The following is a 26,860-nucleotide window of genomic DNA, read 5'->3' on the forward strand; positions in this document are numbered from 1 at the left end:
TGCAGTCGTGACAATAGGAAACAGCTAATTCCTATTTCTAAAAGTATCTATTGAGTGTTTTGTGTGTTTTTTTTTTTAAAGAGACAGGTCTTGCCATGTTGCTAACGCTGGATTCAACTCTTGGGCTCAAGTGCTCCTCCTACTTCAGCTTCCTGAGGAGCTGAGACTACAAGCATGGGCCACCATGCCCAACCTGAGTGCTTATTATTGCCAGGTTATCATTCTAAGCACTTACAGGTACAAACTCATTTAATCTTCACATCAATTCTATCAAGAAGGACCATTATTACATCCTCCTTTTACAGATAAGGAAACTGAGCCACAGAAAAGTAAAATAATTTGCCTACAGTCATTAAGTGGTAGAGTCAGGATTCAAACCCTTACAGTCTGGCTACAAGAGCCTGTGTTCCTAATTATTATCCTACTCTGACTCTCAGAAGCCACTGTGATTAGTTACTCATTTAATGAGTTAACTACCTAAGGTATTCTAAATGAATAAATAAAAAAGGGCCGGGCACAGTGGGTCACACCTGTAATCCCAGCACTTTGGGAAGCCCAGGCAGGCGGATCACAAGGTCAGGAGTTCAAGAACAGCCTGACCAACATGGTGAAACCCTGTCTCTACTGAAAATACAAAAATCAGCCGGGTGTGGTGCTGCATGCCTGTAATCCCAGCTACTCAGGAGGCTGAGGCAGGAGAATTGCTTGAACCCGGGAGGCGGAGGTTGCAGTGAGCCAAGATCGTGCCACTGCACTCCAGCCTGGGTGACAGAGCGAGACTCCGTCTCAAAAACGAAAAAAAAAAAAAAGAATTTACAAATAAGTTGATGAGGTTCCACTAAAGAAACTAAGGGAGCCTCTAAATCTTCCCATGCAGACCAACAGATGAACGAAAGATAACTGTCACTGAATCACTTGCACAGGCCCAAGATTATGTCATCTGCAAAATGTAAGAATGTATCCATTTCTCCAGCAGTCCAGGAAGGAAGCTCTGCTACTGGGCACAGAGGAGTGTTCCGGCAGACTATCCAGAATAAAGAAAGGATTACTGTCTGGGCTTTACTGCTGCCTAAAAGAAATGTTCACTAGATTAAATCAGCCTCTCTGCTCTTATTCCATGCTAACCCGGTCATCTTTATAACCATTTAAAGCCTCAAGCCCACTAATACAGGAAGAGGATATTTTGGATGAGAAAAATAAAAACAAATATCTTTTGGTTAGAGCCACGGTACATTTATAAATTGGCATTTGGTGTGTACCTCAGTTTTCCAGGGCCTGACAGTCCTGGATGAACTTACAGGGTCCAAACCAGAAAAGCAAGGGCTCAGACCCTGGCACCAAGGCTGCTCCATGTAAAGAATGCTACCCCGTGTGGCCAGACTTGGGTAAGCCACCTTTCAACTGCTTCAGTGTAATTTATTTTCCCACATCCCAGAAAGCTCTGGAAAAACACATAAATGAATACATTTATTCTCTCACAGGATAATACACTGTTACCCAGTGTGAAGGGAGCAGCCATGTGGCTCCCAAGCTCCCTTAGCAAAAGTGTGGTTCTCAGAACTGCTCCATTCACGAGTCCTGCAACCAGAGGCCTGGGCTCAACTCACACAAAGTTCTGAGCAATGGCCAGCACCTTGGAATACTCGCCTTCCCGCTTGCGCAGGCTGGTGGGGATGGGTGTCTTAATTCGAGTCCCCACAGGGTTCCCATTGTCCTCAATGAGGACCACGTTGTTGGAGTCGAATCTGGGGGTCATTCGGGGGCCAGGCATGCAGTGCCCCACAATGAGCGCCTTTTTCTTCTGTCCCTTGATGGCCAGTAGTATCTGGTCGCCCACCTTGCCCACTCCATTCTTCTTATAGACATGGATGCAGCGAGGAGCCCGATGGTATGGGCTGTTCCCCAGGGCACTGTTGTCCACCACTCGTACCCGCGTCATCTTCTGAATCGCACTCAGACTCCCAGTGGTGCTGGTGGGAGGAAAAAAAAAGTCTGCAGTCTGTATCTCTCATGGTCAGGGTGCACAGGCCTCTGAGAGGTCAAGGCTAGGGAGAATGTACATGTCAGCAACACACACAGAGCAGAGTGCTGTCCAGGAGCAGCAACAGAAAGTCAGGACTTTGTGAAGACTTATCTGTACCCACAACAGTTTCCTCACAATTGAGAGCTTCTGCTGTTGTGTCAAGGTCTCGATTTGGATGGGTTTTAAAGAGAACCCAATTTTTCTGTGACAATGAACTTCACAGCAGCCATAACTTAAAGCCTTTGCTTTCCAAAAGGACTCTGAGGACTTAAAGGAATCCCTTATGGGCTAGGCCTCACCCACTGCCTATCCTGAAAAACCTGCTTCCCCAGAATACACCATTCCCTAATTTTATTTTTTTTTGAGATGGAGTCTCGCTCTGTCGCCCAGGCTAGAGTGCGGTGGCGCCATCTCAGCTCACTGCAAGCTCCACCTCCCGGGTTCACACCATTCTCCTGCCTCAGCCTCCCAAGTAGCTAGGAATACATGCGCCTGCTGCCATGCCCAGCTAATTTTTTGTATTTTTTAGTAGAGACAGGGTTTCACCATGTTAGCCAGGATGGTCTCGATCTCCTGACCTCGTGATCCGCCCGCCTCAGCCTCCCAAAGTGCTGAGATTACAGGCGTTGAGCCACCGCGCCCGGTCCCCTAATTTTCTTATTTACATGTTGCTCGGAACTAGAAGATATGGGTAAGTTTACTAAGGGAATTCTCTGACACAACATACCAGAAACTGGTAATAAGTCAAGGTAACAATCTTCTGTTTTAATACATTTTTTCTCATTAGAAAAAAAAATTTTAGAGAGTACTTATTGAAGACAGACAAGGTATTATTAAGCAAGCTGATTACAGTGGGATTCCTATTTTCCTGATGCTAGCACCTGATGCTGGTGTTTCCGCAGGGTAATCCTAGGACCTCTTCTCTCGTTTTTTATGCCTACTCTGGGCAATCTTACCCATTAGCATTGCTGCCAACTAGTAAATTCCATCTCCAGCCCCGCCTCTCCTCTATATTCTAGTTCTATATATTTCCACTCTCCTCAACTCCCTACAACATGCTCTATAGATACTGCAAACTCAGTAGGTCCCAAACTGATCTCACTGCCTCCCCTTGCAAACCTCCTCCTGCTGCTACACTTCTTATCTAGATAATGGCTTCTCCAGCAGCACCAGAAGCCAAGCCATAAACCTCTCTCCACCAACATGAACTGGCCACCAAGTCCTGTTAATATCACCCCCTAAGCACCTATGTCCTTTCTCTCCAATCCCGCCAACAACTTCCTTCATTTAGCAGCTCACTTTCCTACACCAAGACTGTGACATTAGTGTCCTAGTTGGTTCCCATTGCACTTCACTTTGCCAACAAAGAGCTCTCTTTAGAACATAAAAGTGATGCTACTCCCCACCATCTACACTGTCAACAACCTTGTCCCAATTTACCTACCTTCTAAGGCTACACATCCTACCACTCTGGGCAGGAGAACCAGGAACCACTTCCCCAAGCACACCCTGCCTCCCAATTCTCCCTGGAGGCCTAGACAGGATCTGCCCCCACCTCCCTTTTGAAAGACTGCCTCCACTCTTTCTCCTCCTCTTCCTCCACTAGCAGCTCCTATATGAAGCCTTCCAAAGCACTGTACAATCCTCTATTATAATATTCTATCACATTTTCTTAGAGTTACTTATTTTCAAGTTTGCTCCTGTGGCTGACAGTGAGAATTCTTTCAGGACAGAAAGCAACTCTCTTTCATCTCTGTATGGCCAACCCCAGGCGCGGTGCTCAGGAAATGCCTGTGGGATGAGGGCATGACGGGGCCAGGAGGCATGTCTGCCAACGAGTGTGCCTCCTGTGCTCTCCTGGCTTAGCATCTACAAGGAGGGGAGGGTGTCACACTTCTATCATGCTCAAGTTCTTGGTAATAAGCATGTATTATTTTTGTAATTTAAAAAATTCCGTTTTTAAAAGGATTTTAATGCTCTAGGGGAATGATAGGGTTGAGAGATGTCAGATTCACTGTAAGAGTCTTGCAAGGACTGAAGAGTAAAAGCTTCCGCCATATGCCATTCCCCGTCACACTTCTAACAGCAACATCACCTCTTTACCTATCCCCCATCCTGTGACCAGACCAACCAGGCCAGCTCAGCCTGATCACTTTAGCTTTCCCCAACCCCATGCCCACCTCCCTGAGTTTTTACTCCTGTTCTAGTCACCATAATACCCAGCCCTGATAGGAAGCTTACACAAAGACACAGTTTTAAGAACTTAATGGGAAAAGTTACCTGAAACAGCGATGGCTCAGCGCTCTGCTTACACAGGTGAAGGGGCCCCAGAGCCCAGTAAAGAAAGCCATGGGATCCCAAGATAGATCCTGCAGGAAAAACGAGAGGGGGGAAAAATTGGTTTCTAAGTCAGAGCCCTTAAAGCCAGTTTTCTTTGGGGACTTGTGTGGGAGATGGCACTTCCAGCACAAGATCATTAGTCACAAAATATAAATCTTAGTGGTTAAAGGATACACAGATGATTAGACAGAGCTGTAGCTCCGATTTTGCTGATTCACATTCTAACTCTGGGGTTGGAGAGGGAGAATGGCCCACAACAGCTTCTGCTATAAAAAAATACAACAGCACAGAGAATGCCTTCCTTATTATATCACTTCCACAGGCAGGAGGAAAATATGAGCCCTTGGTTATAAACCCAGCCAGGGACTTCTTCTCGAGTCCTCCATAGAGGAAAAACTGCACACTATTGCCCTTTTTGATATTCATATGCCTTCTGAAACCAGCACTTTAACTCCCTAAAAGAAAGTAAATTATCTAAGCAGCCACCCAAGTTGTCTATCACTACATCACCTTTCCCCCAAATGTAAAGGCCAGAACACCTGTACAGCTCAAGGCCAGCAAAGCAAAGCCAAAGGCTGCTCTTGCCAAGTCAAAGACCAAAGTCTTTATTTGGGTCAGTCTCCCAAACAACACTGTAACATGGAAAACTGACCTACACCATACTACAGCTGAAAGTGGGCTTTGGGAAACCAACTTGAAGAGTTACCTAAAAGAGCAAACACCAACCCAAGACTTGTGACTCCAGTTTTCAGAATCTCAACCCTGTTGCTCCCTAGCACTAACAAATATGGAGGCTGCCAGTGCCCTGAAACACCTGAACATCACTTCAGAGCATGCTTCAGAAAGGCCTGTAGCCAGCTGCAAAACACACCTGTTTTTCCACCCAAACGTTTGGCAGCAGAGGTGCCCATTCAAGAGGTCTGCCGAGAAAAGCCTCTACATTGTAGTATTTACACACAGCTTTGCTATGCACAAGTTCAAACCACCTCAGATAAGATTTTATTTAATAAGAATGTTAGGGTGGGGCAGGGGAATCCACTCCTCCCCAGGAATACCTAGACACTCCATACTTTCTTTTCTTTCCTTGAGACAGGTCTTGCTCTGTCACCCATGCTGGAATGTAGTGGTGCACCTGCAGCTCACTGCGGTCCCGAACTCCCCAAACTCAGGTGATCCTCCCACCTCAGCCTCCCAAGTAGTCAGGACCACAGACACGCACCAGGACGCCTGGCTAATTTTTTGTGGTTTTTTTTTTTTTTTTTTTTTTTTTTTTTTTTTGTAGAGATGATGGTCTCACTATGTTGCCCAGGCTGGCCTTGAACTCCTGAGTTCATGCAATCCTCCCGCCTCAGCCCTGCAAAGTGCTGGGATTATGGGTGTGAGCCACCCACCACACCTGGCCTTTAAATGCTTATTAACTATAATTTAGCCTCAAATCCCAAACTTACTCCCAAATGTTTTCCTTAAGACAACCCATGAAGCATCAGCCAAAATGTAATTATAATTAGAAAAATCAAATGCAAAAGAAGGCAGCTAATGTATGCAACTACTAACATCTGACACACAGAGAATCACAGACTACCAAATGAGACTAGCTTTACTTTTACTGGTGAGATGACCCTGGACAAGTAACCAAACTGTTGAGCTTTGGTTTACCATCTGTAACACAGGGATACTAATAGTATCTGCCCCCAAGGTAGTTATGAGGATTCAATTAGATAAGCCATGCAAAGCACCTTAGCACAGTGCCTGGCACTCATTACCTATTAGCTATCATCATCATGATGTCATATATCATTTTAAAGATTAGAAAATTGATATACAGGCAGATTAAGTGACTTGTGTAGAGTCCCACAATTAGTCAAGGGCAGAAACAGAACTGGATCCAGGTTCAGTCCAAGAGTGTTCCAACCGCACTCTGCAGCCTTGCTCTGCTATACCAAAGCTCATTTCACAGGAGAGCCCTGGGTGTCAAGCAGCTTTAAGGGTCATTTGGCCTCCTTCTGTGTTCTTTGTTTATGAACACTTATCAAATGGTTACAATGTGTCACACAGCAGGCTAAGTGTCTTACATTAACTATCTCATTTAAACCTCATGGCCGGGCACGGTGGCTCACGCCTGTAATCCCAGCACTTGGGGAGGCCGAGGTGGGCAGATCACCTGAGGTCGGGAGTTTGAGGTCAGTCTGACTAACATGGAGAAACCCTGTCTCTACTAAAAATACAAAATTAGCCAGGCGTGGTGGCACATGTCTGTAATCCCAGCTACTCAGGAAGCTGAGGCAGGAGAATCGCTTGAATCCAGGAGGTGGAAGTTGCGGTGAGCCGAGATCGCATCATTGCACTCCAGCATGGGCAACAAGGGCAAAACTCCGTCTCAAAAATAAATAAATAAAATAAACCTCAAAAAACCCTATGAAATGGGTACAATTATTATTAGCCTCATTGTTATACACAAGGAAATAAAGCCCAGAGAGGTTAAATAACTTGCCCAAGGTCACATGGCTAGGAATGACTAGGCTGAAATATGAACCCCAGTTGTGGGCTTCCTAAACCCATGCTCTTACTCAACAGAGTAAACATGGCAACTTTAATTTAAATATTAATATTTTACAACTATTAAATCATTCCTGTTCCATCAAGAATACTGACGTCAGCTGGGCGCGGTGGCTCATGTCTGTAATCCCAGCACTTTGGGAGGCCAAGGCAGGCGGATCACTTGAGGCCAAGGTCAGGAGTTTGAGACCAGCCTGGCCAACATGGTGAAACCCTTCTCTACTAAAAATACAAAAATAAGCCGGGCATGGTGGAGGCCGCCTGTAGTCCCAGGTACTCAGGAGGCTGAGACAGGAGAATCGCTTGAACCCATGAGGCAAAGGTTGCAGTGAGCCAAGGTTGGGCCACTGCACTCCAGCCTGAGCAATACAGTGAGACTCCGTCTCAAAAAAAAAAAAGAATACTGACGTCACATGCACATTGTACTCACAGCCAATTCAGTGCTTGCTGAATCAACTGAAATGTAGACACATATCAGGTGAAAATTATTCACTTTAATCTAAGTTTTGAAGACAATTTGTAGTGTAGGAGGCAAGAAGAGATCAATACTCAGAGCAATAACTAAAAACTGGCAAAAAAACAACAAAACAAAACTTCTGAAAAGCAGAGTCCTTCTGGTCCAGGCTGCAGTTAACTCAAATCCCTGCCAAGCTGTTCCCATCTGATGCTGGCAGGCCCTTGGCTCCCTGAGAGAGAAGAGTGTCCTGAACGACTCCACAGAACCCTCAAGATTAACCCAGCACCACCCACATTCCCTCTCCCGAGAAGTGCAACTCCCTGCCTCTCAACACCGCACTGCTTCCTCAAGAACACTGACATTAGTCCAAGAACTGCAGAAGCACTTAAGGGCTTCCCAGAACTTTCCTGACTCAGGTATCATCACAAAGCACCTCCCTACACTCTGTAAGGCTGTCAGTGCACAAACACAAACTCAGGCCTCCTCTCTGCACCTTGCTCACAAGCCATCTCCACAACCAACACTCATCTCCGCCCAGACAAATGTGACCCAGCTCCACAAGCATCTCCTCCACAAAGTCTTGTGTCAAACGGCAGCATCAATTGCTACCCCTCCTGAACACTGGGACATCCTTGTGCCAGTGCAACTCTCACTGAACCAATATTCACTATCCAAACACCCATAATGAGTAAATTTGTATACTTTGAGATAAGGCCGATGTCCTTTAACATTCTATTTCTTCCCACTCACTATCCAAAATTCAGAAACCAGATATTCTGACAACATGGCATCTGAACGTGCTACAGGAATTCAGGAGCCACACAGACTTCGATGGAAAGGATTACCTGTACTGCCCTCAAACCCAAGAGTGATATATTCATGTCTCCAGGAAGCACTTCCCAATTCAGTGACTTTTCACTAGCTTTTTAGTGGATCTGATATTGACCTCTAGACCTAAACCCAAAGGACTCAGACATCAAATGGCCAGCAGTTAGCATTCCTATGAACTTGAAAGCACAAAAGAATCAAATATTCACTTATTGTATATATGTCCCTTATCCCTCCAAAAAAACAAACTGTTATACCCTCCTCTTCCACCCTAGCAAAAGACCCCAGCCAGTCCTGATAACAGTAGGAGTGCAATAAATACTTGTTGAATAAAATAAATGAGGTAGCCAGGAGAAAGACAGATCCCCCATGGCTCTGACGGAGGGAAATCCAGAAACGGCAGAGCTCTTATCTGTATTTTTGGAATCAGGACATGTCAGGCAAACATGCTGTAAGAGAATGATGGTGCTAATCATGGAGGATTAGCCCGTGCTTTGTTTCCAGGCCCCCTGGACTCACCTCCTGGGCCTGGTGCCTACACTGCCCGCTATGGAAAATGCCTGATCCCACCACTAAAATAACTGTTTCAGATCAGGGAAGAGCAATGGAGGCAGCAATTTACTTCAAAGCAACTTTGATGGACCCTGATATTATTTCCTAGCATAAATCCACCCTATGGACACAGACCCTGAATCACTTCAGACCTAGTCTATATATAATGGTTGTTTTACAAGCAATGTCACTCTGGATCTTGTCCACAGGAGACTGACTTCAATGACAGTTCCTTCTCTACAACACTCTCACTTAGAGGAGGACAGGTATTTGGAAAACTTTGGCGCCAGAGATGGCATTTCATGCCACTTCCTGGTCAGCACTAAGTATTACCCTCCTGTTTTAGAATATGAATCACAACTTCTCCTTAAAAAGAGCTGGGGTGGGGGGTGGGAAGAGAGGGTGGGTGGAAGGAAAAGAAAAAAGAAATTCATACAATCTAAGCCATGCTAATTTTCCATCTTGCTTTAAGATCTCCCTTCAGTTGTAGAGGCAAGGGAGGACTATGGATTTCAACGGAATACGGGGGAATTGCCATCGCCCTACAGATCCCATTGGAATGTATGCTCTGTGAGAGCAGGGACCAGCCCTTGCTCTGCTCAGTGCCAGACACTCAGTGCCCAGAACTGTGCCTAGCACACCTACAGCTTAGTGACTCTCTGTTAGGTGGACAGAACTGATTTATGACTGGGCATAGTGGCTCACGCCTATAATCCCAACACTTTGGGAGGCCAAGGCGGGCGGATCCCCTGAGGTCAGGAGTTTCAGACCAGCCTGACCAACATAGTGAAACCCCATCTCTACCAAAAATACAAAAATTAGTGGGGCGTGGTGGCACGTGCCTGTAGTCCCAGCTACAGCCCGGCTGAGGCAGGAGAATCTCTTGAACCTGGGAGGTGGAGGTTGCAGTGAGCCGAGATCACACCACTGCACCCCAGCCTAGGCAATAGAGTAAGACTCTGTCTCAAAAAAAAAAAAAAAAGAACTGATTTATAATTCAACCTCCAGCTCCAGAGAGGCTCCATTTCAGTGGGGTTGGTGGTTTTTCTTGTGCCCTTCACCCAGGCTCCCAGTGACTTGGGAGAGCCTCATAGGCACAGAGAGCTCTTTCCCCCCCGCCTTTTTTTGGAGACGGAGTCTTGCTCTGTCGCCCTGGCTGGAGTACAGTGGCGCCATCTCAGCTCACTGCAAGCTCTGCCTCCCGGGTTCACACCATTCTCCTGCCTCAGCCTCCCAAGTAGCTGGGACTACAGGCGCCCGCCACCAAGCCCAGCTAATTTTTTGTATTTTTAGTAGAGACGGGGGTTTCACTGTGTTAGCCAGGATGGTCTTGATCTCCTGACCTCGTGATCCGCCTGCCTCAGCCTCCTAAAGTGCTGGGATTACAGGCATGAGCCACCGCGCCCTGCCAGAGAGCTCATTTTTAGCTACTCTGAGTTGGAAGGGCAGACACAAAGACCCTGTACCTCTGATGCTTTGTGGAAAGCTGGAAAGTACCATTACTTTAAGTTTTGAGGATCAGCAAAATATAATTAGTATCACAGATCTATATATAATTACACATTGTTTCTACCTAAACAATTTCCATCTTTAGGTGCCTGGCCAGTTACATTTTAAAGACCTTTCAAAGAAAATGGCCTCTAAGTAGTACTTAGATGTGACAGAAAAAGGAGAAAACAAAAAGTTCAGCACAATCACAAATGAGCCTTTAAAGGAGGTTCTGCTAGTATGTAACGGACGGGAAAAGAGACACTGAGAAATCAAATGGAAAGCCCAGACACAAAAAGGACAAACTCTGTCAGCGTGAGGATATAAATGTCCTTCTTAATCAAAGTAGGAAAAGCAAAGGCCTGGCAGCTCTAATAAATCAAAAACAAAAAGGAATTCTTGGGACCCTCTGTCCTGTCATGCAAACACAACCCCTCCCATCTCAGGTTTCTCCTCAATCATTCTGGACCAGTAAGTACTTTCATTTGTTGCTTACAGACTCATTACTGTTTTTGCTGCCCAACTATTTCCTTTTAGGAAGTTTGGTGTGTGCGTGGTTTTGTAACCTCACACAATAGCCACAATAGCATGTTATAATTCTCAAAGTACTTTCACACAGATCACTTTCTTTGAAGATTTCAGTCCTAGCACCCAATGGAAACAAAGACAAACAGGAAAGACCAACAGTCTGCAAGGGGGCTGAATCTGCTAAGGATTTTAAATAGTTCTGCAGGCTCCACAGAGTTGGAGAAACGAAGACAGAAATGCTAAGATTTGTTGGTTGACTCGTCCAAGGTTACAAGGCAACAAGGCCCAGACCAGAGCCCAAGGCTGTTTTTATTAAACACTGCGCAATACTTGCACAGTGAAGATGCTGCTTTAGCCACTAATAAGCTTCATGGATACAAATAAATGTTCCACATGCAGGGCAAGTACACCTTCTCCTTTGGCAAGGCTGCAACATAATCTTTAAAAAACTCAGGAAACAAAAAGCCATCTCTTCATTAAATATCTGCACTACACTCAGGACAGCCTCGGACCAAAGCTAAAGCTGATTTTGAGTGGTCTGCCAAGATGTGAGTTCTCACAGCAGCACTATCAATAAGTAAAGTATCCCTCAATAGCATGATCAGCTGTTTCCACCACAGCTACCACTTAGAAAACCCCATTTCTCAACCCCATTTCACAAAGGGAAAACATGTCTAGGGTTCTTGTCCTATATTTGTTTATATAACTTATGCCCCACCTTGTTGCAAAAGTATTTAAATTAGGGCGTGGTGGTTCACACCTGTAATTACACCACTTTGGGAGGCTGAGTGAGGAGGAACACTGGAGCTCAGGGGTTGGGGATTGCAGTGAGCCATAATTTCAGCACAACACTACAGACTGGGTGACAGAGCAAGACCCTGCCTCAAAAAAAAAGTAAGCAGTAGTACTTAGATAGATCTGACAATTCTCAATTATTCAAGATGGTTTTTCAATGTGTAGATCTGTATATTTTATCTACTCCAGTTTTGCTCCCCCTCCCATCCCTACCTCACAAGTGTACAAACATCTATAATCCAGATATAAATTTGTAATATTCTTCATCTGGTCAAACTCAGGAAAAACTGCACAAGTCAAAGTAAAATTCTACTGAATCATATACATAATTCCCTTCCTATTAGTACCTCCATTGGGCTAGGTTTAGGTGGGCTCCAGGTTTATTAAGATGTCAGATAGGCAGGAGAGTAGTGTGAAAAAGTTAAAGAATGGGGGTGGGAGGGTGCTGCTGATGGAAAGCATATATCTCTTTCACTCCATCCTCCCCTTCTCTCACACCAAGTCTGTGGCCCTGGAATCACTTGTCCAGGTCTCAACGACTCTCTGTCAAGCAGAGATCATATTGGGAAAAGCAAAGAGGTCTGGAAATGGAAGTGCTTTAGCTTCACTCATGTAAGGGATCATTTTAATGTGGACAATCCTTCTCTGAATTATCCAGTACAGACTAGATCTGCAGGATAAATAGTTTGTTTACCAGATCCTGGCCAGGAAGATCAAGCTTGTTCCCTGATTCTCAGGGCAGCACCATAGGTGCCTCTTTAAGACCACAGCCCTGAAAGTGTTTTCAGTTTAGAGTGGACATGGTAAATTACTTCCTCTCTTTTCTAACACATAAAAGATTTTTTGAGTTTTTAACAGAGGGCTCTCCTACTCTGAGTTGTTTCACTGGTGAATGGTAAGCTACTTTACTATGACCTTTTTAAATATTCAGCATATTACCTGACCCAGAACAACATTTCTGAGATCTGAACTGCAGTCTTCTCTTGCATACTAGTTGTCACTGTAAATACACACGTAAAATCATACCAGGGTAAGCTACAACCCAGACAAACCATGAGCCTATAAAATAGAAGGCTAAACCATATCCTGCTTTTCGAGACCCCCCCCTACAGCCCTAAGAACTATCCAAGTAACCTGACAGTAGGAAAATCCACCTTAGGTGTGCCCAGGCATGATAATCCCAAAGACATAAATGGAGCAAAATAGGTTTTAAAGAATTCTTGCAACACTGAAGACTAGGAGCTAAGGAGAGTCTCAATAACCATGCTCAGTGCCCAACCACCTGAAAAGTGGACTCCAGGGAAATTTTGTTGTTGTTATCCACCCCGCCCCAAGGGAAACATTTTATCTTTAATATTCAGGAGCAATAATAAAATATTTTGGCCACTGTTCTTCAAGGATTCCACAAGGCACTTAATTCTCATGTCAGGCTTTCTGAAATGCTTGCCCTGGAAAGTGTCACTTGATGGCTCACACACTCCTTGAGGATTAGGTGCTGACCCTAATTAGGCACAGGCAGAAATAGTTCAGGAATCCACATGCTCAGATTCATAACTATACTTTTTGTAAAAAATAAAAACATATAAAAAATGCCTTCTGGCTGGGCAAGGTGGCTCACGCCTGTAATCCCAGCACTTTGAGAGGCTGAGTTGCGTAGATCGATTGAGGTCAGGGGCTGGAGACCAGCCTGGGCAACATGGTGAAACCCTATCTCTACTAAAAATACAAAAATTAGCCAGGAGTGGTGGCTCGCGCCTGCAGTCCCAGCTACTCGGGAGGCTGAGGCATAAGAATTGCTAGATCCCAGGAGAAGCTGCAGTGAGCTGAGATCGCACTGCTGCACCCAGATCTCCCCAGCATGGGCAAGAGAGACTGTCACAAAAAAAAAAAAAAAAAAAAAAAGCCTTCTAGTGATCCTCAGAAATCCAAAAACCAGACAACTATGGCTCCCACTTCCATTTTTCAGATATCCATTATAATGCTATTTGACCTCAAAGAGAATTTTATTGTTCCACACAAGCAATAGATTACACCAATTTCACAACTCCCAGAATCCAAACCCACAAAGACCCTTCCCACCAAGCACTTTACCAAAAACGGGCTTCATCTCCATCTTCCTTTCTGTCACAGTTGAAAAACTGCCCTTCCTAATTAAGCCAACCAACTTCTTACCTCAATAAAATCCTTGTTTTTCAGTAGCACGTACAGTATTTCCAGTGATGAATAGTGAACTGTCTTTCGTCTCACACAGTAACCTCCCTGAAGAAGATCCACCTTGCTCTTTACTGTATATTCCTGGCATGCTAACTGCATCCTCACAGACAATTTTAAGTGACTGAAAACTCAGGCAAAGAAAGGCAAGAGGGCAAATAGAAGGGCACAGGAGACAACGCTTTTCAAATTTTTCTCACTGCGACCTACAGAAACACACTGTAGAACACCTAATACACTCACACGTGTGTGTACACCTGAAGTGTCAAGAAACAGTACCCTAAGTGCAACACCCTCTGATATTTTCTATTTCATTTTAAGTGGCCGTGATCTACTAAACTGATTTCCAACTCACCAATAGGATTCAGTTTGAAAAACACTGCAATAAATCAAACCTTACAGTTGCATTCCACAAGCTACTAATGCACTCTTGAAAATCCAGCATACAGCAGAGACGCTGACCAACTACAAGATCCAAACCCCCCAGGTGAGCAGTGTCCTTCTGTTCAGCAGTGGCAGTTCCCCATCACCACCAGCCCTGAGAGTTAATTATCTCCCAAACTCCCAGAGTTTCCCAAGTAGCCTGAGGTGTCTGTCATATGCCCTTTTAACCTCTTTATAAATTCAGTCCCGTCCGTCTCTTACGGTGGCAAAGTTCATTTATCGTCGGCTGTGGAAAGCAATACTTCCTTTTTGTCTCCTCCAGGAACCAGAAATTAAATGACCAGGTTGGTGCCCGTTGTGCCTTTATGATCTATTTGTGTGGGTGATATATAGAAAGAGTCTCAGTCTCTCCCTTCATCTTTCCAGTCTTAATCACTGGTAGATGCAGTCTCTGGTGAAATAAGAAACCAGGGAACCCCCTGGCCTGGGGGAGGGCGCACTCATCAGCGTTGACAGAGTGAAAGCAAAAACTCAATCCTCACACCACAGAGGCGTCTGGCTAACTCATCTCCAGACCCAAGTTGGGAAAGGGGAGGGGAGCGCGGAAAGCGGAGAAGCCGCTCCGGAGTGACCAGCGACGGCTGAACGCAGCCCGCCCTCCCCAAGTCGACGCCGCAACCCGGGTAAAGCAGGTGAGCGCCGGCCACGGACTTGGGGGTCGCAGAAGCAGCCCACGGAGAGCGGAAGGGAGGATGATCCGGGTAAGGGGCCTCCCCTCCCCGTCGGGACCCCTCCCACTGACGCTCTGCCTCCCACTCTGGCCTCTCCTCACTCACCCCGGGGAGTGGGCCTCCCCTACTGGAGAGAAAGGAAGAGGAGAAGGAGGGAATGAGGACTTAACGCCCACCCCTGCCCCCCACCATACCGCTCTCGCCGCCCGGGAAAATCCCGCCGCGGGCCCCACCAGCCAAGCGCCGCCTTCGCCCCACGCGGCCTCTCCCTAGCGCCTGCGCGCCAGGCCCAGCCCGGCGGACGCGATCTGAGAGTGCGCGCGCGCCTTGCGTGCGCCGGCGTGCGGGGCGGGACCTGCGGGGCTCCGCCCCCTCCCCCTCCCTCCTCCCGCTCCCCCTCCCCCATACACTGCCGCGGCCGCCGCAGGAGCCCGGAGCTCGAGCCGCCCAGCGACTCCCCCTCCCCCTCCCCCAGCCCCGCCCCGCCCCAACCCGGGGCTCCGAGCCGGAGCCGAGTCTGCGCCTGGGGGTGAGTACGCGACCCCTACCCAGCCCTCGCTCTTTTCTTCGAAGATCCCACCACCACCCAAAGAAAAAACCTGGACTCAGCTCCGCGTCCCCTCCCTTCAACCTCCTGCGGGACCCAGAGGTGCCCGGGCCCGCGGGACCCAGGGGTGGCGCGCGCTGCCCCCAACCCCGCACCATCCCGAAGCAAATGTGAGTCCTCCAACCCCTGCCGGAGGTCCAGATACGCGCCGCCGGCTCTCCCCAGCCCCGGGGAGATCCCAAAGGGTGGGACCCCCGCCCCCGGCCCCCGAGTGACACTCTTCTCCCACCTGCCCGGTGCAGGTGCGCGTCCCCTGCGCGACCCTCGGGGGTGCCAGCTGCGCCCCGCCTGTCCGCCGCCGTTTGGGGAACTAGCCGCCCCCGCCCCCGAGTTTTGGACCCCGGGGTCGCCAAGTCCGATGCCTTGTGTCCCTTTTATTTTTTCTGCTGCTCCCGGGGGCGAGTACACCCGAAGCCGGCCCGGGGTAAGGGCTCAGGCTCGGGCAAGGGCAGGGTTCGCAGGTGCTGGCACGAGGCCGGCCGCTGCCCCCGGCTCTGGGGACTGACTGGTCGGCGGGCTGGAGAGGCGGCCGGCCCCGGCAGCGTGTCCTCTCCTTGCGCCCCACACAGTGCAGTTCATTCATGAGCCGCCCGGGCCTGCGTTGGAGGGTGCGGTGGGGAAAAGATTCAGACGCGAAACCGAGAGTGGGGCAAAGGCCCTGTTGCGGGGAGGGGGCGCCGCTTTGTCCCTCCTGGCTGTCTTGACCGCCTAAGGCGGACAGTCCCAAAGCTTGGCACCTTGTTCCCCAGAAAAGGAAAGGACGCTTGGGAAGTGGGGAGGAGAGGTCAGAGGGGCTGGCTGCCCTTGGGGCGCTGTGCTGCCCCCTGCCTGGGTCCCCTGGGCAGAGGTCTGGCCGCTCGGGGCAAGCCTGAGCACTCCACTGCCCTGGGGGGCTGGGGCTTGCCTACCCATTACCAGTCTGCAGCAGCCGGGGAGCAATGAGGCTGTGCCCAACACTTGCTGAAGAGGGGCCCATCCTGCCTCCCAGGCCAGGGTGAGGTGGGGAGTGGGAGTGTCAGCCAGGCTTCAAGTGGGGGTGTGCTGGCAGCATGATTGTCCTCCAGGGCACCAGAGGGTCCAGGCCTTGGCATGCCCCAGGTGGCACATGCTGGGGCCTGCTGTTGGCTCACTCAGTGCAGTCTTGGCCTGTGGGTTGATGGGGACATGGCAAGGCAAAAGGCAGGCAGTGGGTAACTAAGAACCCCCTTGGACATCATTCAAGTTCCCTCCAAGTATAGCAGAGTCTTAGAGACCTGGGTTCAAATTCTAGCTCTACTATTCTTCAGCTGTGTGACCTTGACAAGTTACTTAACCTGTCTGAACCTCAGTTTTCATTAAAAAGTGTTTATGCCTATAATTCCAGCACTTTGGGAGACTGAGGCAGACAGATCACTTGAGGTCAGGAGTTCGAGACCAGCCTGGCCAACATGGTGAAACCCCATCGCTACTAAAAATGCAAAAATTAGCCGGGCATGGTGGCACACACCTGTAATCCCAGCTACTCAGGAGGCTGAGGCAGGAGAATGGCTTAAACCTGGGAGGCGGGGGTTGCAGTGAGCCGAGATTGTGGCACTTCACTCCAGCCTGGGTGACAGAGCAAGACTGTCTCAAAAAAAAAGAAAAAGAAAAAAAGTGTGGTTACTACCACCTCCTTACAAGTTTTATCATGGGAATCAAACAAGGTAACAGAAGTAAAGAGCTTGGCATCCTTCCTGGTAATTGATCAATAATGGGTTATCATCTCTGAACTTCTGACCCATTACTCTCCCATGCCTCCACCTCCCAGGCTACCACAGATGGATGGGGTATGTTCAAAGAGTGAGAATATTCCCTGTCACTCAGTGGCAGAGTCCCTAACACAGTGTAAACCCTTAGGTCTAAATAAGAAGCCCAACCTGACTGAGGGGCTCTGTTATATTTCTATCATGTTACATTCTGTGTTTTTATCTTATTTTTGTTTTTACCAATTTTCTTTCTCTAAACCAACCCCTTTTATTCCATACCTTATTAATAACAATAACTAATTCCTAGAGCCCATTATATGCCTTGAACTATATTAAGAGCTTTACATAAGTCATCTTGTTTAATCCCCAGAACAACAACACAACTGGATTATTGTCCCATTTTACAAATGAAGAAACTGAGGCCCAGGATGACTTGTCCCATTTTACAAAGGAAGAAACTGAGGCCCAGGGTGACTAAGTAATTTTCCCAGGTTAGAAGCCTGGTCTGTCACATCCTAGAGTCTGTGCTTTTAACCACCAGACTATGGTGCCTGTCCCCTACGCCTGCCTCAGAACCTGAAATCACAAACCCAAGGCCTGAGTGGAGGGAAGCTACAAGCAAGAGGAAAGGCAAGCAGGTAGAAATAGGGTATGGCATTTCTCCAGAGTGGTAACTGACTGCCTCCAGCTCCCTGGTGGAAGTGGCTCTTGTTTGCAGATAACTCTGCAAAGTGCAGTGGTTAAGAGCATACACTCGAGCCAGGCAGCCTGGGTCCTTATCTGGGTCTACCACAGACTGGCTGTGTGACCTTGAGCAGCTCATATACTCTCTCTGTACCTCAGTGTCCTCCTGGGGTTGTGATGGGGAGCAAATGAGTTACATTTGTAAAGTGCTTAGAACAGTGCTTGGCACAAAAGAAAAGTTAAATAAACATTTAATACATGTATTATTTTACTACTTTTTTTTCTTTTTCTGTTTTTCTTTTTTCTTTCCTTTTTTTTTTTAGACACGGTCTCTGTCTGTCGCCCAGGATGGAGTGCAGTGGCATGATCTTGGCTCACTGCAGCCTGGAACTCCCTGGGCTCAGGTGATCTTCGCACCTCAGCTTCCGGAGTAGCTGGGACTACAGACATGCACCAGCATGCCCAGCTAAATTTTGGTGGTGGGGGGTGTCTTTTGTAGAGACAGGGTTTTGCTATGTTGCCCAAGGTGGTCTCGAACTCCTGGGCTGACGTGATTCTCCCACCACAGCCTCCCAAAGTGCTGGGATTACAGGTGTGAGCCACCATGCCTGGCTTTTTTTTTTTTTTTTCCCTCGAGACAAGGTTTTGCTCTGTTGCCCAGGCTGGAGTGCAGTGGCATGATCATGGCTGACTGCAACCTCCAACTCCTAGGCTCAAGGTATCTTCCCCACTTGGCCTTCAAAAGTGCTGAGATTACAGGGGTGAGCCACCCCACCCTGCCTACTACTACTTTTTTTTTTGAGATGGAGTCTCACTCTGTCGCCCAGGCTGGAGTGCAGTGGCGTGATCTCAGGTCACTGCAACCTCTGCCTCCTGGGTTCAAGTGATTCTTCTGCCTCAGCCTCCCGAGTAGCTGGGACTACAGACGCATGCCACCACTCCCAGCTAAATTTTGTATTTTTTTAGTAGAGACAGAGTTTCACTGTATTGGCCAGGCTGGTCTCGAACTCCTGACCCTGTGATCTGCCCAGCTCGGCCTCCCAAAATGCTGGGATTACAGGTGTGAGCCACCGTGCCTGGCACCTACTACTACTTTTATGCTCACTTGTGGATATATTCTTGCCTTTCTCTCTGAAGTGGGTAGGGGTAGAGTACGGATATTCGTATCTCTTTGTTACAGATTGGAAGACTGAGACTCAGGTTTCGTAGTAACAGAGCTCGCTTCCATCTTCCCCTCCTCCCCTCAGACCACATGGCCTTGCTTTGATCCAAAGCCCTAACTTAAATCTTGCCCAGTAACTCCACTGAAAAAGCTTATGTCACTCCTGTAATCCCAGCACTTTGGGAGGCCGAGGTGGGCAGATCATGAGGTCAAGAGATCGAGACCATCCTGGCCAACATGGTGAAACCCTGTCTCTACTGAAAATACAAAAATTAGCTGGGCGTGGTGGCATGTGTCTGTAGTCCCAGCTACTCAGGAGGCTGAGGCAGGAGAATCCCTTGAACCCAGGAGGCAGAGGTTGCAGTGAGCCAAGATCGCGCCACTGCACTCCACTCTGGTGACAGAGCGAGACTCCGTCTCAAAAAAATACACAACAACCCCCCCCAAAAAAAGCTTATAAGTTATAGCTCTCCAACCCCCACCATGCACACACTCCTTAATGGTAAAATAAAAAAGTTATCTAGAAATAAAATGCTCCATCACTCTCTGGACACACCTCAACCAAAACCTCAATATCAGACTAGAGAAACTGGGATATAGCTGGTGCAGGCACCTCGTGGAGTGGAAGAACTGCCACCTCCCATCCCCAAGGTATTCTGCCTCAATGTCTTCCCTCTTCTCAGTTGCTCAGCCCAGTGCTGGCTTTGAGAGCAGCTGCCCTTGATGAAACTCAACCCAGCAACCCCACCCCCACAATTAAAAGCTTGGAGCAGCCCTGTCAACTGGCAGAGCTGCCAGCCCAGGCTCCACACCTTACCTGTCCTGTCACTGTGCAAGTTGCTTCCCCTACTGGGTTCCTGCTTCCTCCCTGTAAAATGGGGATAGTGATGTGAGTGTGCCCTGCCTTCCTCCCATGCAGGTGGGAAGATTAATGCTGTTGTGGAGGGGAGAGTACTTTGTGACCCTAAGGAGGCAGACAGCAGAGGAGCATGGTGATTTCAGTTACTAACCATCTAGCTAGATCCTGTCCACCCTGCTGGGGCCACTTCATGTAGAAGCTTCCAAAATGCTCTACCTTTCTTTGGTGTGGAGAAGACAGGAGTTGATAGGAATGGTACTCCGGGGCTTGTTCTCATTTCATTCTGATCTGATGGAGCCTTGGAATTCAGAGAGAGAAACAGGCAAGGGGTGGGAATAGAGTGTTGAGATTGCTGGAGTACATTGGAGTTGAGAATTGAGAAAGGGGGACTAGTTAGAGTCCCCCCAACCCAAGATACCTATACCTACCTTTAACCTCCCATAGTGCCCCAGGGTTCTGTGCATCTTATGTTTACATACCCAGGCTCCCAGACACACCCATGTTCACACCCCCACTTCGAAGCCAACAACTCCCTTCATTTCCGTGGACTGCCATGCAGTCACCTAGCTCCTCCTGGACACAGGTCCACACATCAACACACATTTACATACCTGGACACACACATTTCCACAGCACCCACAAGTTCTCTGGCCTGAGAACATTTAATGAGCATTTATAAAGCTTCCATGGTCTGCCGAGTCCTGTTCTAGGAACATCAGAAAAGCACCGTGGTGCCCTGAAAATCATTCTAGCTTTAGAAAGAAGGTGAGCTAGGTTTGAGTCCTAGGTCCCTCATTTTATTAGCAGTGTGACCTTGGGAAAGTTACTTAACCTCTGAGGCCCTGTGCCCCCACCCTAAAATGTCAATGACACTCAATTCAGGATCGTCGAGGATTAAATGAAATCATGTAATATATTATTCTTGAAACTGAGGGCACTGGACAAATGGTACCTGATACAATTACTAAATTAGTGTGTTTTTAAAGGCAGCTTGGACTGGAAAAGGGAGAGGCATAACACACCAGCACACACTCCTTTAGTCTTCGTAATCCAGGCTTTGCAGAGACTCCCTGGGACCAAGTGAAACACATAAACAACTCCATCCTCCCCTCCATCTGAGGGCTTCTGCCTCTTGCCCTGTGGTTGAAGTGTTAGGAAGAGGCAGGCGAACCCCTCTGAGTCCCCCTGGGGGCTAAGGGACGCTGCTCCCGAAGTTGCAGTCACTGTTTCTAGTTTTGTTGTTCTCTTTGGTTTTCCTTTTTCTTCCCTGAGGACCTCCTCCCCCGCTCCACAGCCCGCCCCCGAGGCAGAGCTTCAGTGTTGTCAGCAGAAGGGTCCCCCAGGGACCCCCCAGTAAAATGGGTGGGGCAGTGCTGCATCTGCTGAGGCCACACTTCTCCGCTATCCTGGGATCCTCCCCAGGGCCCCACTCTGCTCTGTCCCCAAGCACTTTGAGAACCCAGGCACTCAGGCTGGCTGTCCCTTTTCTCCTCCTGCCCACCCCATCCACTCTGAGCATCAATGCAGCCGGCCAGTTGCAGGGAACCAGGCAGCACCTTGGCTGCCCAGGCAGGCTAAAAGGCCCCCACCGACTCTCCCCTCCTTTGCCAGTGGAAAAGCTTGCCGTAGGGCATAGCTTTCCCAGCCTTCCCTGCTTCAGAGGCAGGAGCATGGCACTCTGGGAGTTGTAGTGCTCATAACAGTCAGGCGATCCCTGTGCAAATAACTGGAGAGAGGAGAACGGTATGGGGAAGAGAAATGAGAATAAGCAGGAGTGGCTAGGGCCAGGCAGGTAACTCAAACCCAGAAGTCCTACTATTTACTTGACTTCCTACTCTGACCCATCGTCGAACCTAAGCCAGTTATATTGAGTTCAAAACTCTAACCAAATGAAATCATGCCATTTTTTCTAATAGGCATAGAAAGAAAAGATCAGGATGAGGCAGCTGGCTCCTGACCCATTCTCCCCTGACATGGAGACCCCTCATCTTACCCTTGAGTCCTCAGGCCTAAGACCCCTCCCTGTCTTCCCAGACTCAGCTCCGCCCCCTGCCCTAAGACAGAGAGAATGAGAGTGTGGGGGTGGCGGCGGCAGGGAGGGATTTAGATAGATGTCAGAAAATCACAGATACCTTCCAGCTTAATGAAACCAGCCTCCCCAGTCCAGGCCTGGCATCTAGACTGAGTTCCCCAGACCCAGGGTGGGGTCATAGCCAGAGAGCCAGTGAAGGTAAATCCATGTGACTCAATTCTCCCCTCCCTAGGCCCTTATCTCCAGAGGCCAGAGCTTCCATCCACCCAGGCAGCCTGGTGATCTGTCCTCACTGCCCCCTCCCCACGCCCACCCTACTGGGCCATGAAGGGGATGGGGGCAAGCCCAGCTGACTGCTCCACCCTCTGCCCAGGAGGACCATGCGGCAGTAGCAGCCATGCTGCCCTTTCTGCTGGCCACACTGGGCACCACGGCCCTCAACAACAGCAACCCCAAGGACTACTGCTACAGCGCCCGCATCCGCAGCACTGTCCTGCAGGGCCTGCCCTTTGGGGGCGTCCCCACCGTGCTGGCTCTCGACTTCATGTGCTTCCTTGTGAGTGCCTGCTGCCACCCCTTACCTTGGCATCCATGCCCTGTACACACCTGGCAAACACTTCCAGCTCTAACCACTCTCCCACCTGCCCCTGGTTTCCCAGGCTTAAGCAGGAGGAGTCCCCATCATCCAGCCCAAGCCTCGCCTTTGACCATTTACCCAAGCCAGGGTCATCCCCTTCTTAGACAAGATTTTGGACCCTCTGCTTCTGCCCCCTAGTCCAGCAGGTGGACAGCCTCTGCACTTGCCAACTGCCCCCTCTTCCCTCAGGCACTGCTGTTCTTATTCTCTATCCTCCGGAAGGTGGCCTGGGACTATGGGCGGCTGGCCTTGGTGACAGATGCAGACAGGTAAGGGTCTGGGACCCTCCCTCTAGCTCTCCACACACACATCTTGTTCCACACTCCTCAGGAATAGGAAGGAGCCAGCCCTCTCTCATTCCCCTTTGCCGGGGGGATGAGAAGGGACTAGCCCCAATGGGGGCATGAGGGCCCTAAGTTGGGCCCCTGTTCCTCACCTGTCCCCAGGGACTCTCCCCCACCCCTGCTAACCCTGTCTGTTCTCTGTCCCCAGGCTTCGGCGGCAGGAGAGGGACCGAGTGGAACAGGAATAGTATGTGGGGCACCAGCCCCCTCATTCCCACTAAACCAGCTTTCCCTTTTCTTCTCTCACGCTTCTCTTCTCTTCCTGCCAAGTTGCTGGTTTCTTTTTGCAGTTTTCTCCTCTGCAGGCTCATGTTTCGGATTAACGCAGGCGGTGTGCTTTGCAGAGCAGGGGGCTCCCCAGCTTGTCTCTGCCTCACCTCCCCTTCATCTCTCCCTCTGGCTCCCTGCCTGGGAGAAGTCCCTCCCTGTGTGCCCCTGCCTATGCAGCCCTTGTTGGCTGGAGGGGAGGGGCTGTCCTCCAGGAAATCCTCAGCACAATCACGTAGAGACAAGATTGGGTGTCACCAGCAGCTTCTTGTCCGCTAACAGCTAGTTCTTCATATTCCAGGGTTCCCTGCCCACCTCTTCTGGAGGCCTGGGAGGAGGGCTGCCCAAGGAGCCCCCCAGTCTGGGCTTTTTTGTCACTTTGTCATCTCTGTCTATAGGATTGGAGTTGGAGTTGTAACAGCTGTTGGAGTCAGGGAAGAGGGAGGGGAGCGGAGGGTAGGGTCCCACCCAGGAGACCTTCCAGTCTCCCCAGCCCTTCCAGGTTCTCCTGGTCCATCCTTTCCTCCACCTCCTCATTGCTCTTTGCATAATGTTGGCTCCGTTGCCCGCCCCCGGCCTCTGCCAGTCAACTCTGGAACTGCAGGGCCCTCTGGCATTCTCGCTTCAGCCTCCTTAGGGAGATGATGAAGATTACCTCCTCCCTCAAGTCCCCACTGCCCACCATCAGTGCCCACCTCCGCTCCCACCCTGAGTCCCCCTGAAAGGAAGAGGCATATTTGAGGAAGCAGGGTAGAGGGCAGTCATTCCTCTCTGCTTCAGCCTCTGCGCTTCCTGTGCCTTCTGTGCCTTCTGTAGCCCTGGAGCTCTGGAGCACTCAGCCCAGCTTCCGGGGGGCTCAGACTCACCAGGCTCTCTGATCTCTCATCTCCCTCACCCCCAGTGTGGCTTCAGCTATGCACGGGGACAGCCATGACCGGTATGAGCGTCTCACCTCTGTCTCCAGCTCCGTTGACTTTGACCAAAGGGACAATGTGAGTGCCCTCCCCCCAAACTTCTTAGTCCCCCACCCCACCCCCAGGGCACATGGGCTGAGAAGTCCCTCACTTTCAGTGATGTGGAGTCAGGGATGCTGGTTTGGCCGCCTCCTCAGCAAAGAAAGTGATTCAACCAAGGAGCCACAGGATGACCCCCCAGGCCCTGAACTCCTGGCTGCTGTCCTCTATGTCACAGTCTCCAAACTAGCACAGCCCTAACATTCATGAATTCCCAACTTTGTTTGCCATAAAGAGTTTTGTGCCCACTTCTGCTGATTAATCCTAAGGCCACCTTTTTTCCGTAGTCATGGTTTTAGAAATAATAATAAGCCCTTGGCTCACGCCTGTAATCCCAGCACTTTGGGAGGCCGAGGCGGGAGGATCACAAGGTCAGTAGATGAGACCATCCTGGCTAACACGGTGAAACCCCGTCTCTACTAAAAATACAAAAAATTAGCCAGGCGTGGTGGTGGGCGCCTGTAGTCCCAGCTACTTGGAAGGCTGAGGCAGGAGAACGGCGTGAACGCGGGAGGCGGAGCTTGCAGTGAGCTGAGATGGCGCCACTGCACTCTAACCTGGGCGACAGAGCGAGACTCCATCTCAAAACAAACAAAAAAAGAAATAATAAGCCCTCCAGCCCTGCCTAGAAAAACAGAATCTGTCATGTTGCTCGGAGGTTGCAGGTGGGTGGCCCCTGGCCGTGTGGGGCCGGTTGACCTGCTTGTGGATTGGAGCTGAGTGGCAGTGGTCCGTTTCAACAAGGCATATGAATGGCAATTCATAACAGACTCCAGACCCCTTTCATATCAGACCTAACACACAGGTGTTACCTGCCTGGCTCTCCATCATTAATTCCATGAGGGTAAGGAGCCTAGTCAGAACTCGAATCCTCAGACATGGTGTGGCCCTGGTCAGTCCCTCTTGGGCTGCAAGTCCTAGGGGTGGCAGCTCTTCCAGCAGTCCCAGCAGAAGATGGCCTTCAGCTTCCTGAGTTGGACTCATACTGGTAGGTGGCAAAGTTGTCACATCTGCTAGCCAGAGGTGTCCAGATGGTCCCCAGACTCAGGTGATGTTGGCAACAGGTAGCATGGTCCTGAATCACAGCCGAAAGGCACCTTTCTACCCCATCCTGTGTTATGTCTGGACCTTCTGCTGGATGGAGTTTGGGGCAGGGTGCCCTCTGCGCAGCCCTCCCCTGAATATCCCCATTCTCTGCCTTTACATGCCTGGAGGGTGGAGGGGAGAGATATCTTTTTTTTTTTTTTTTTTTTTTAATTTTTCCCTGAGACAGAGTCTTGCTCTGTCGCCCAGGCTAGGGTGCAGTGGTGTGATCTCGGCTCACTGCAACCTCCGCCTCCTGGGTTCAAGCAATTTTCCAGTCTCAGCCTCCCAAGTAACTGGGATTACAGGCGCGCACCACCACACCCAGCTAATTTTTGTATTTTTAGTAAGAGACGGGTTGTCACCATGTTGGCCAGGCTGATCTCGAACTCCTGACCTCAGGTGATCCGCCCGCCTTGGCCTCCGAAAGTGCTGGGATTACAGGTGTGAGCCACCGCACCTGGCCGGAGGTGGGGAGATACCTTGCAGCTCATAGTGACCCTGGGCTTTTGTCCTTCTAGGGTAGACTAGAGGATAAATAGCTAGAATTCAGGCAGCAAGGCCCTCTTCTCTGCTTTTGGCAGCCATGTTGCAAACTTATTAGCCGGAGGTCTGGAGGTCCTGCTAACCTTAGAACCCCAAGCCCTACCCATCCCACCCTGGCCCACACAGCCACAGGGTATTTGCAGAAATCTGTAGATCTGGACGTGAGGATTCACAGATAACCCTGTTTAGTGTTGGTCTTTTTTCTTTGAGGGCTGAGACCTTCCCTCTCTCTCTCCCTTTTTGGGTATAAGCTAGTTCTGAGGGTATAAGGATTTTTTTTTTAGTGAGGGGTGTGGAAGCTATGCCTGGAGGTAATTATGAGAATGGGCGGGACTTGAGGGAGAAGAGAGGTTCGGGTTGGTGGGCTGGGGACTCCCGCTGACAGCCCTCTGTTCCCCCAGGGTTTCTGTTCCTGGCTGACAGCCATCTTCAGGATAAAGTAAGTGGACCATCTTCAAGCTCTAAAGAAAGAGAGAAACTTCAGAACCTGGCATCTCCCTACAAAATTCAGAAGCCAGCAGCTTTCAGGGCCTTAGCACTCCTCACCAGCACAGCACCCTCCTCCCTGCTCTCAAAGGCCAAGCCTCGGGTGCCTGAGCCTCTGCTGTACCCTGAACACTCACTTGACCCCATAATCTCCTCTGTGACCCCCTGCCGGCACCTCCCCCCCCCCCCCGCCCCGCTTCTCTCCCTGCCCCGTCCCACCTTGAGGGAGGGGGTGGAGCCCCTGCCTCAGCCTCTGTGCAGCCAGTGGGTGGGGGCAGCAGTAGGCTGGGAGCAGCCAGCCAGCTGCAGGCAGAGCCTGTGTCCAGCAGGCAGAACTCAGGAGATCCAGCCAGAGTCCAGCAGGCAGGCAGTGAGCGCTGAGAAAGGCAGGAAGCCGGGACAGGTCAGCACTGCCGCCACCCACTCCCCCAGGCCTCCCCCAAGGGTACCCGGGCTTCACTATGCCAGGCTCAGCCACACCCATGAGGTGCTGCTGCCCCTCCTCCCGTCCTTCCTTCACTTC

The 26,860-nt window shown here is 49.7% G+C and overlaps 2 protein-coding genes across 8 annotated transcripts in view; one reads left to right on the top strand and one right to left on the bottom strand.

The window, feature by feature from the left end:
- Window positions 1-1,454: 1,454 nt before the first annotated feature.
- On the bottom strand, window positions 1,455-15,224 carry MRPL14 (mitochondrial ribosomal protein L14). Its single transcript, XM_003833233.6, has 3 exons — window positions 15,088-15,224; window positions 4,304-4,392; window positions 1,455-1,970 (listed from the first exon to the last, which is right to left on the bottom strand). The coding sequence occupies exons 2-3, from the start codon at window positions 4,372-4,374 to the stop codon at window positions 1,604-1,606; spliced, it is 438 nt and encodes a 145-aa protein (XP_003833281.1). The 5' UTR covers window positions 4,375-4,392; window positions 15,088-15,224; the 3' UTR covers window positions 1,455-1,603.
- The window catches only part of TMEM63B (transmembrane protein 63B), a 28,664-nt gene continuing 16,477 nt past the window's right edge, over window positions 14,674-26,860 (top strand). The window contains exons 1-6 of one of the 7 annotated variants that reach the window (XM_055113643.2): window positions 14,674-14,923; window positions 22,335-22,517; window positions 22,788-22,867; window positions 23,091-23,129; window positions 24,111-24,201; window positions 26,253-26,290. In XM_055113643.2, the coding sequence (XP_054969618.1) occupies window positions 14,915-14,923; window positions 22,335-22,517; window positions 22,788-22,867; window positions 23,091-23,129; window positions 24,111-24,201; window positions 26,253-26,290 (440 nt within the window). In that variant the 5' untranslated portion in view covers window positions 14,674-14,914. Of the gene's footprint in view, window positions 14,924-15,225; window positions 15,611-22,193; window positions 22,518-22,787; window positions 22,868-23,090; window positions 23,130-24,110; window positions 24,202-26,252; window positions 26,291-26,860 lie in introns of those variants that run through there. The other 6 variants (XM_063605289.1, XM_008958732.4, XM_003833230.4 and 3 more) reach the window with 6 other exon arrangements.

Source organism: Pan paniscus, chromosome 5 (genome assembly GCF_029289425.2).
Source record: "Pan paniscus chromosome 5, NHGRI_mPanPan1-v2.0_pri, whole genome shotgun sequence".
NCBI classification, from domain to species: domain Eukaryota; kingdom Metazoa; phylum Chordata; class Mammalia; order Primates; family Hominidae; genus Pan; species Pan paniscus.

Coding starts and splice junctions, on each gene's coding strand:
- MRPL14 (XM_003833233.6), bottom strand. CDS start 4,374: ATGGCTTTCTTTACTGGGCTCTGGGGCCCCTTCACCTGTGTAAGCAGA. Junction 1,971..4,303: donor CTGAGCCATCGCTGTTTCAG/GTAACTTTTCCC, acceptor TCCTCCCACCAG/CACCACTGGGAGTCTGAGTG.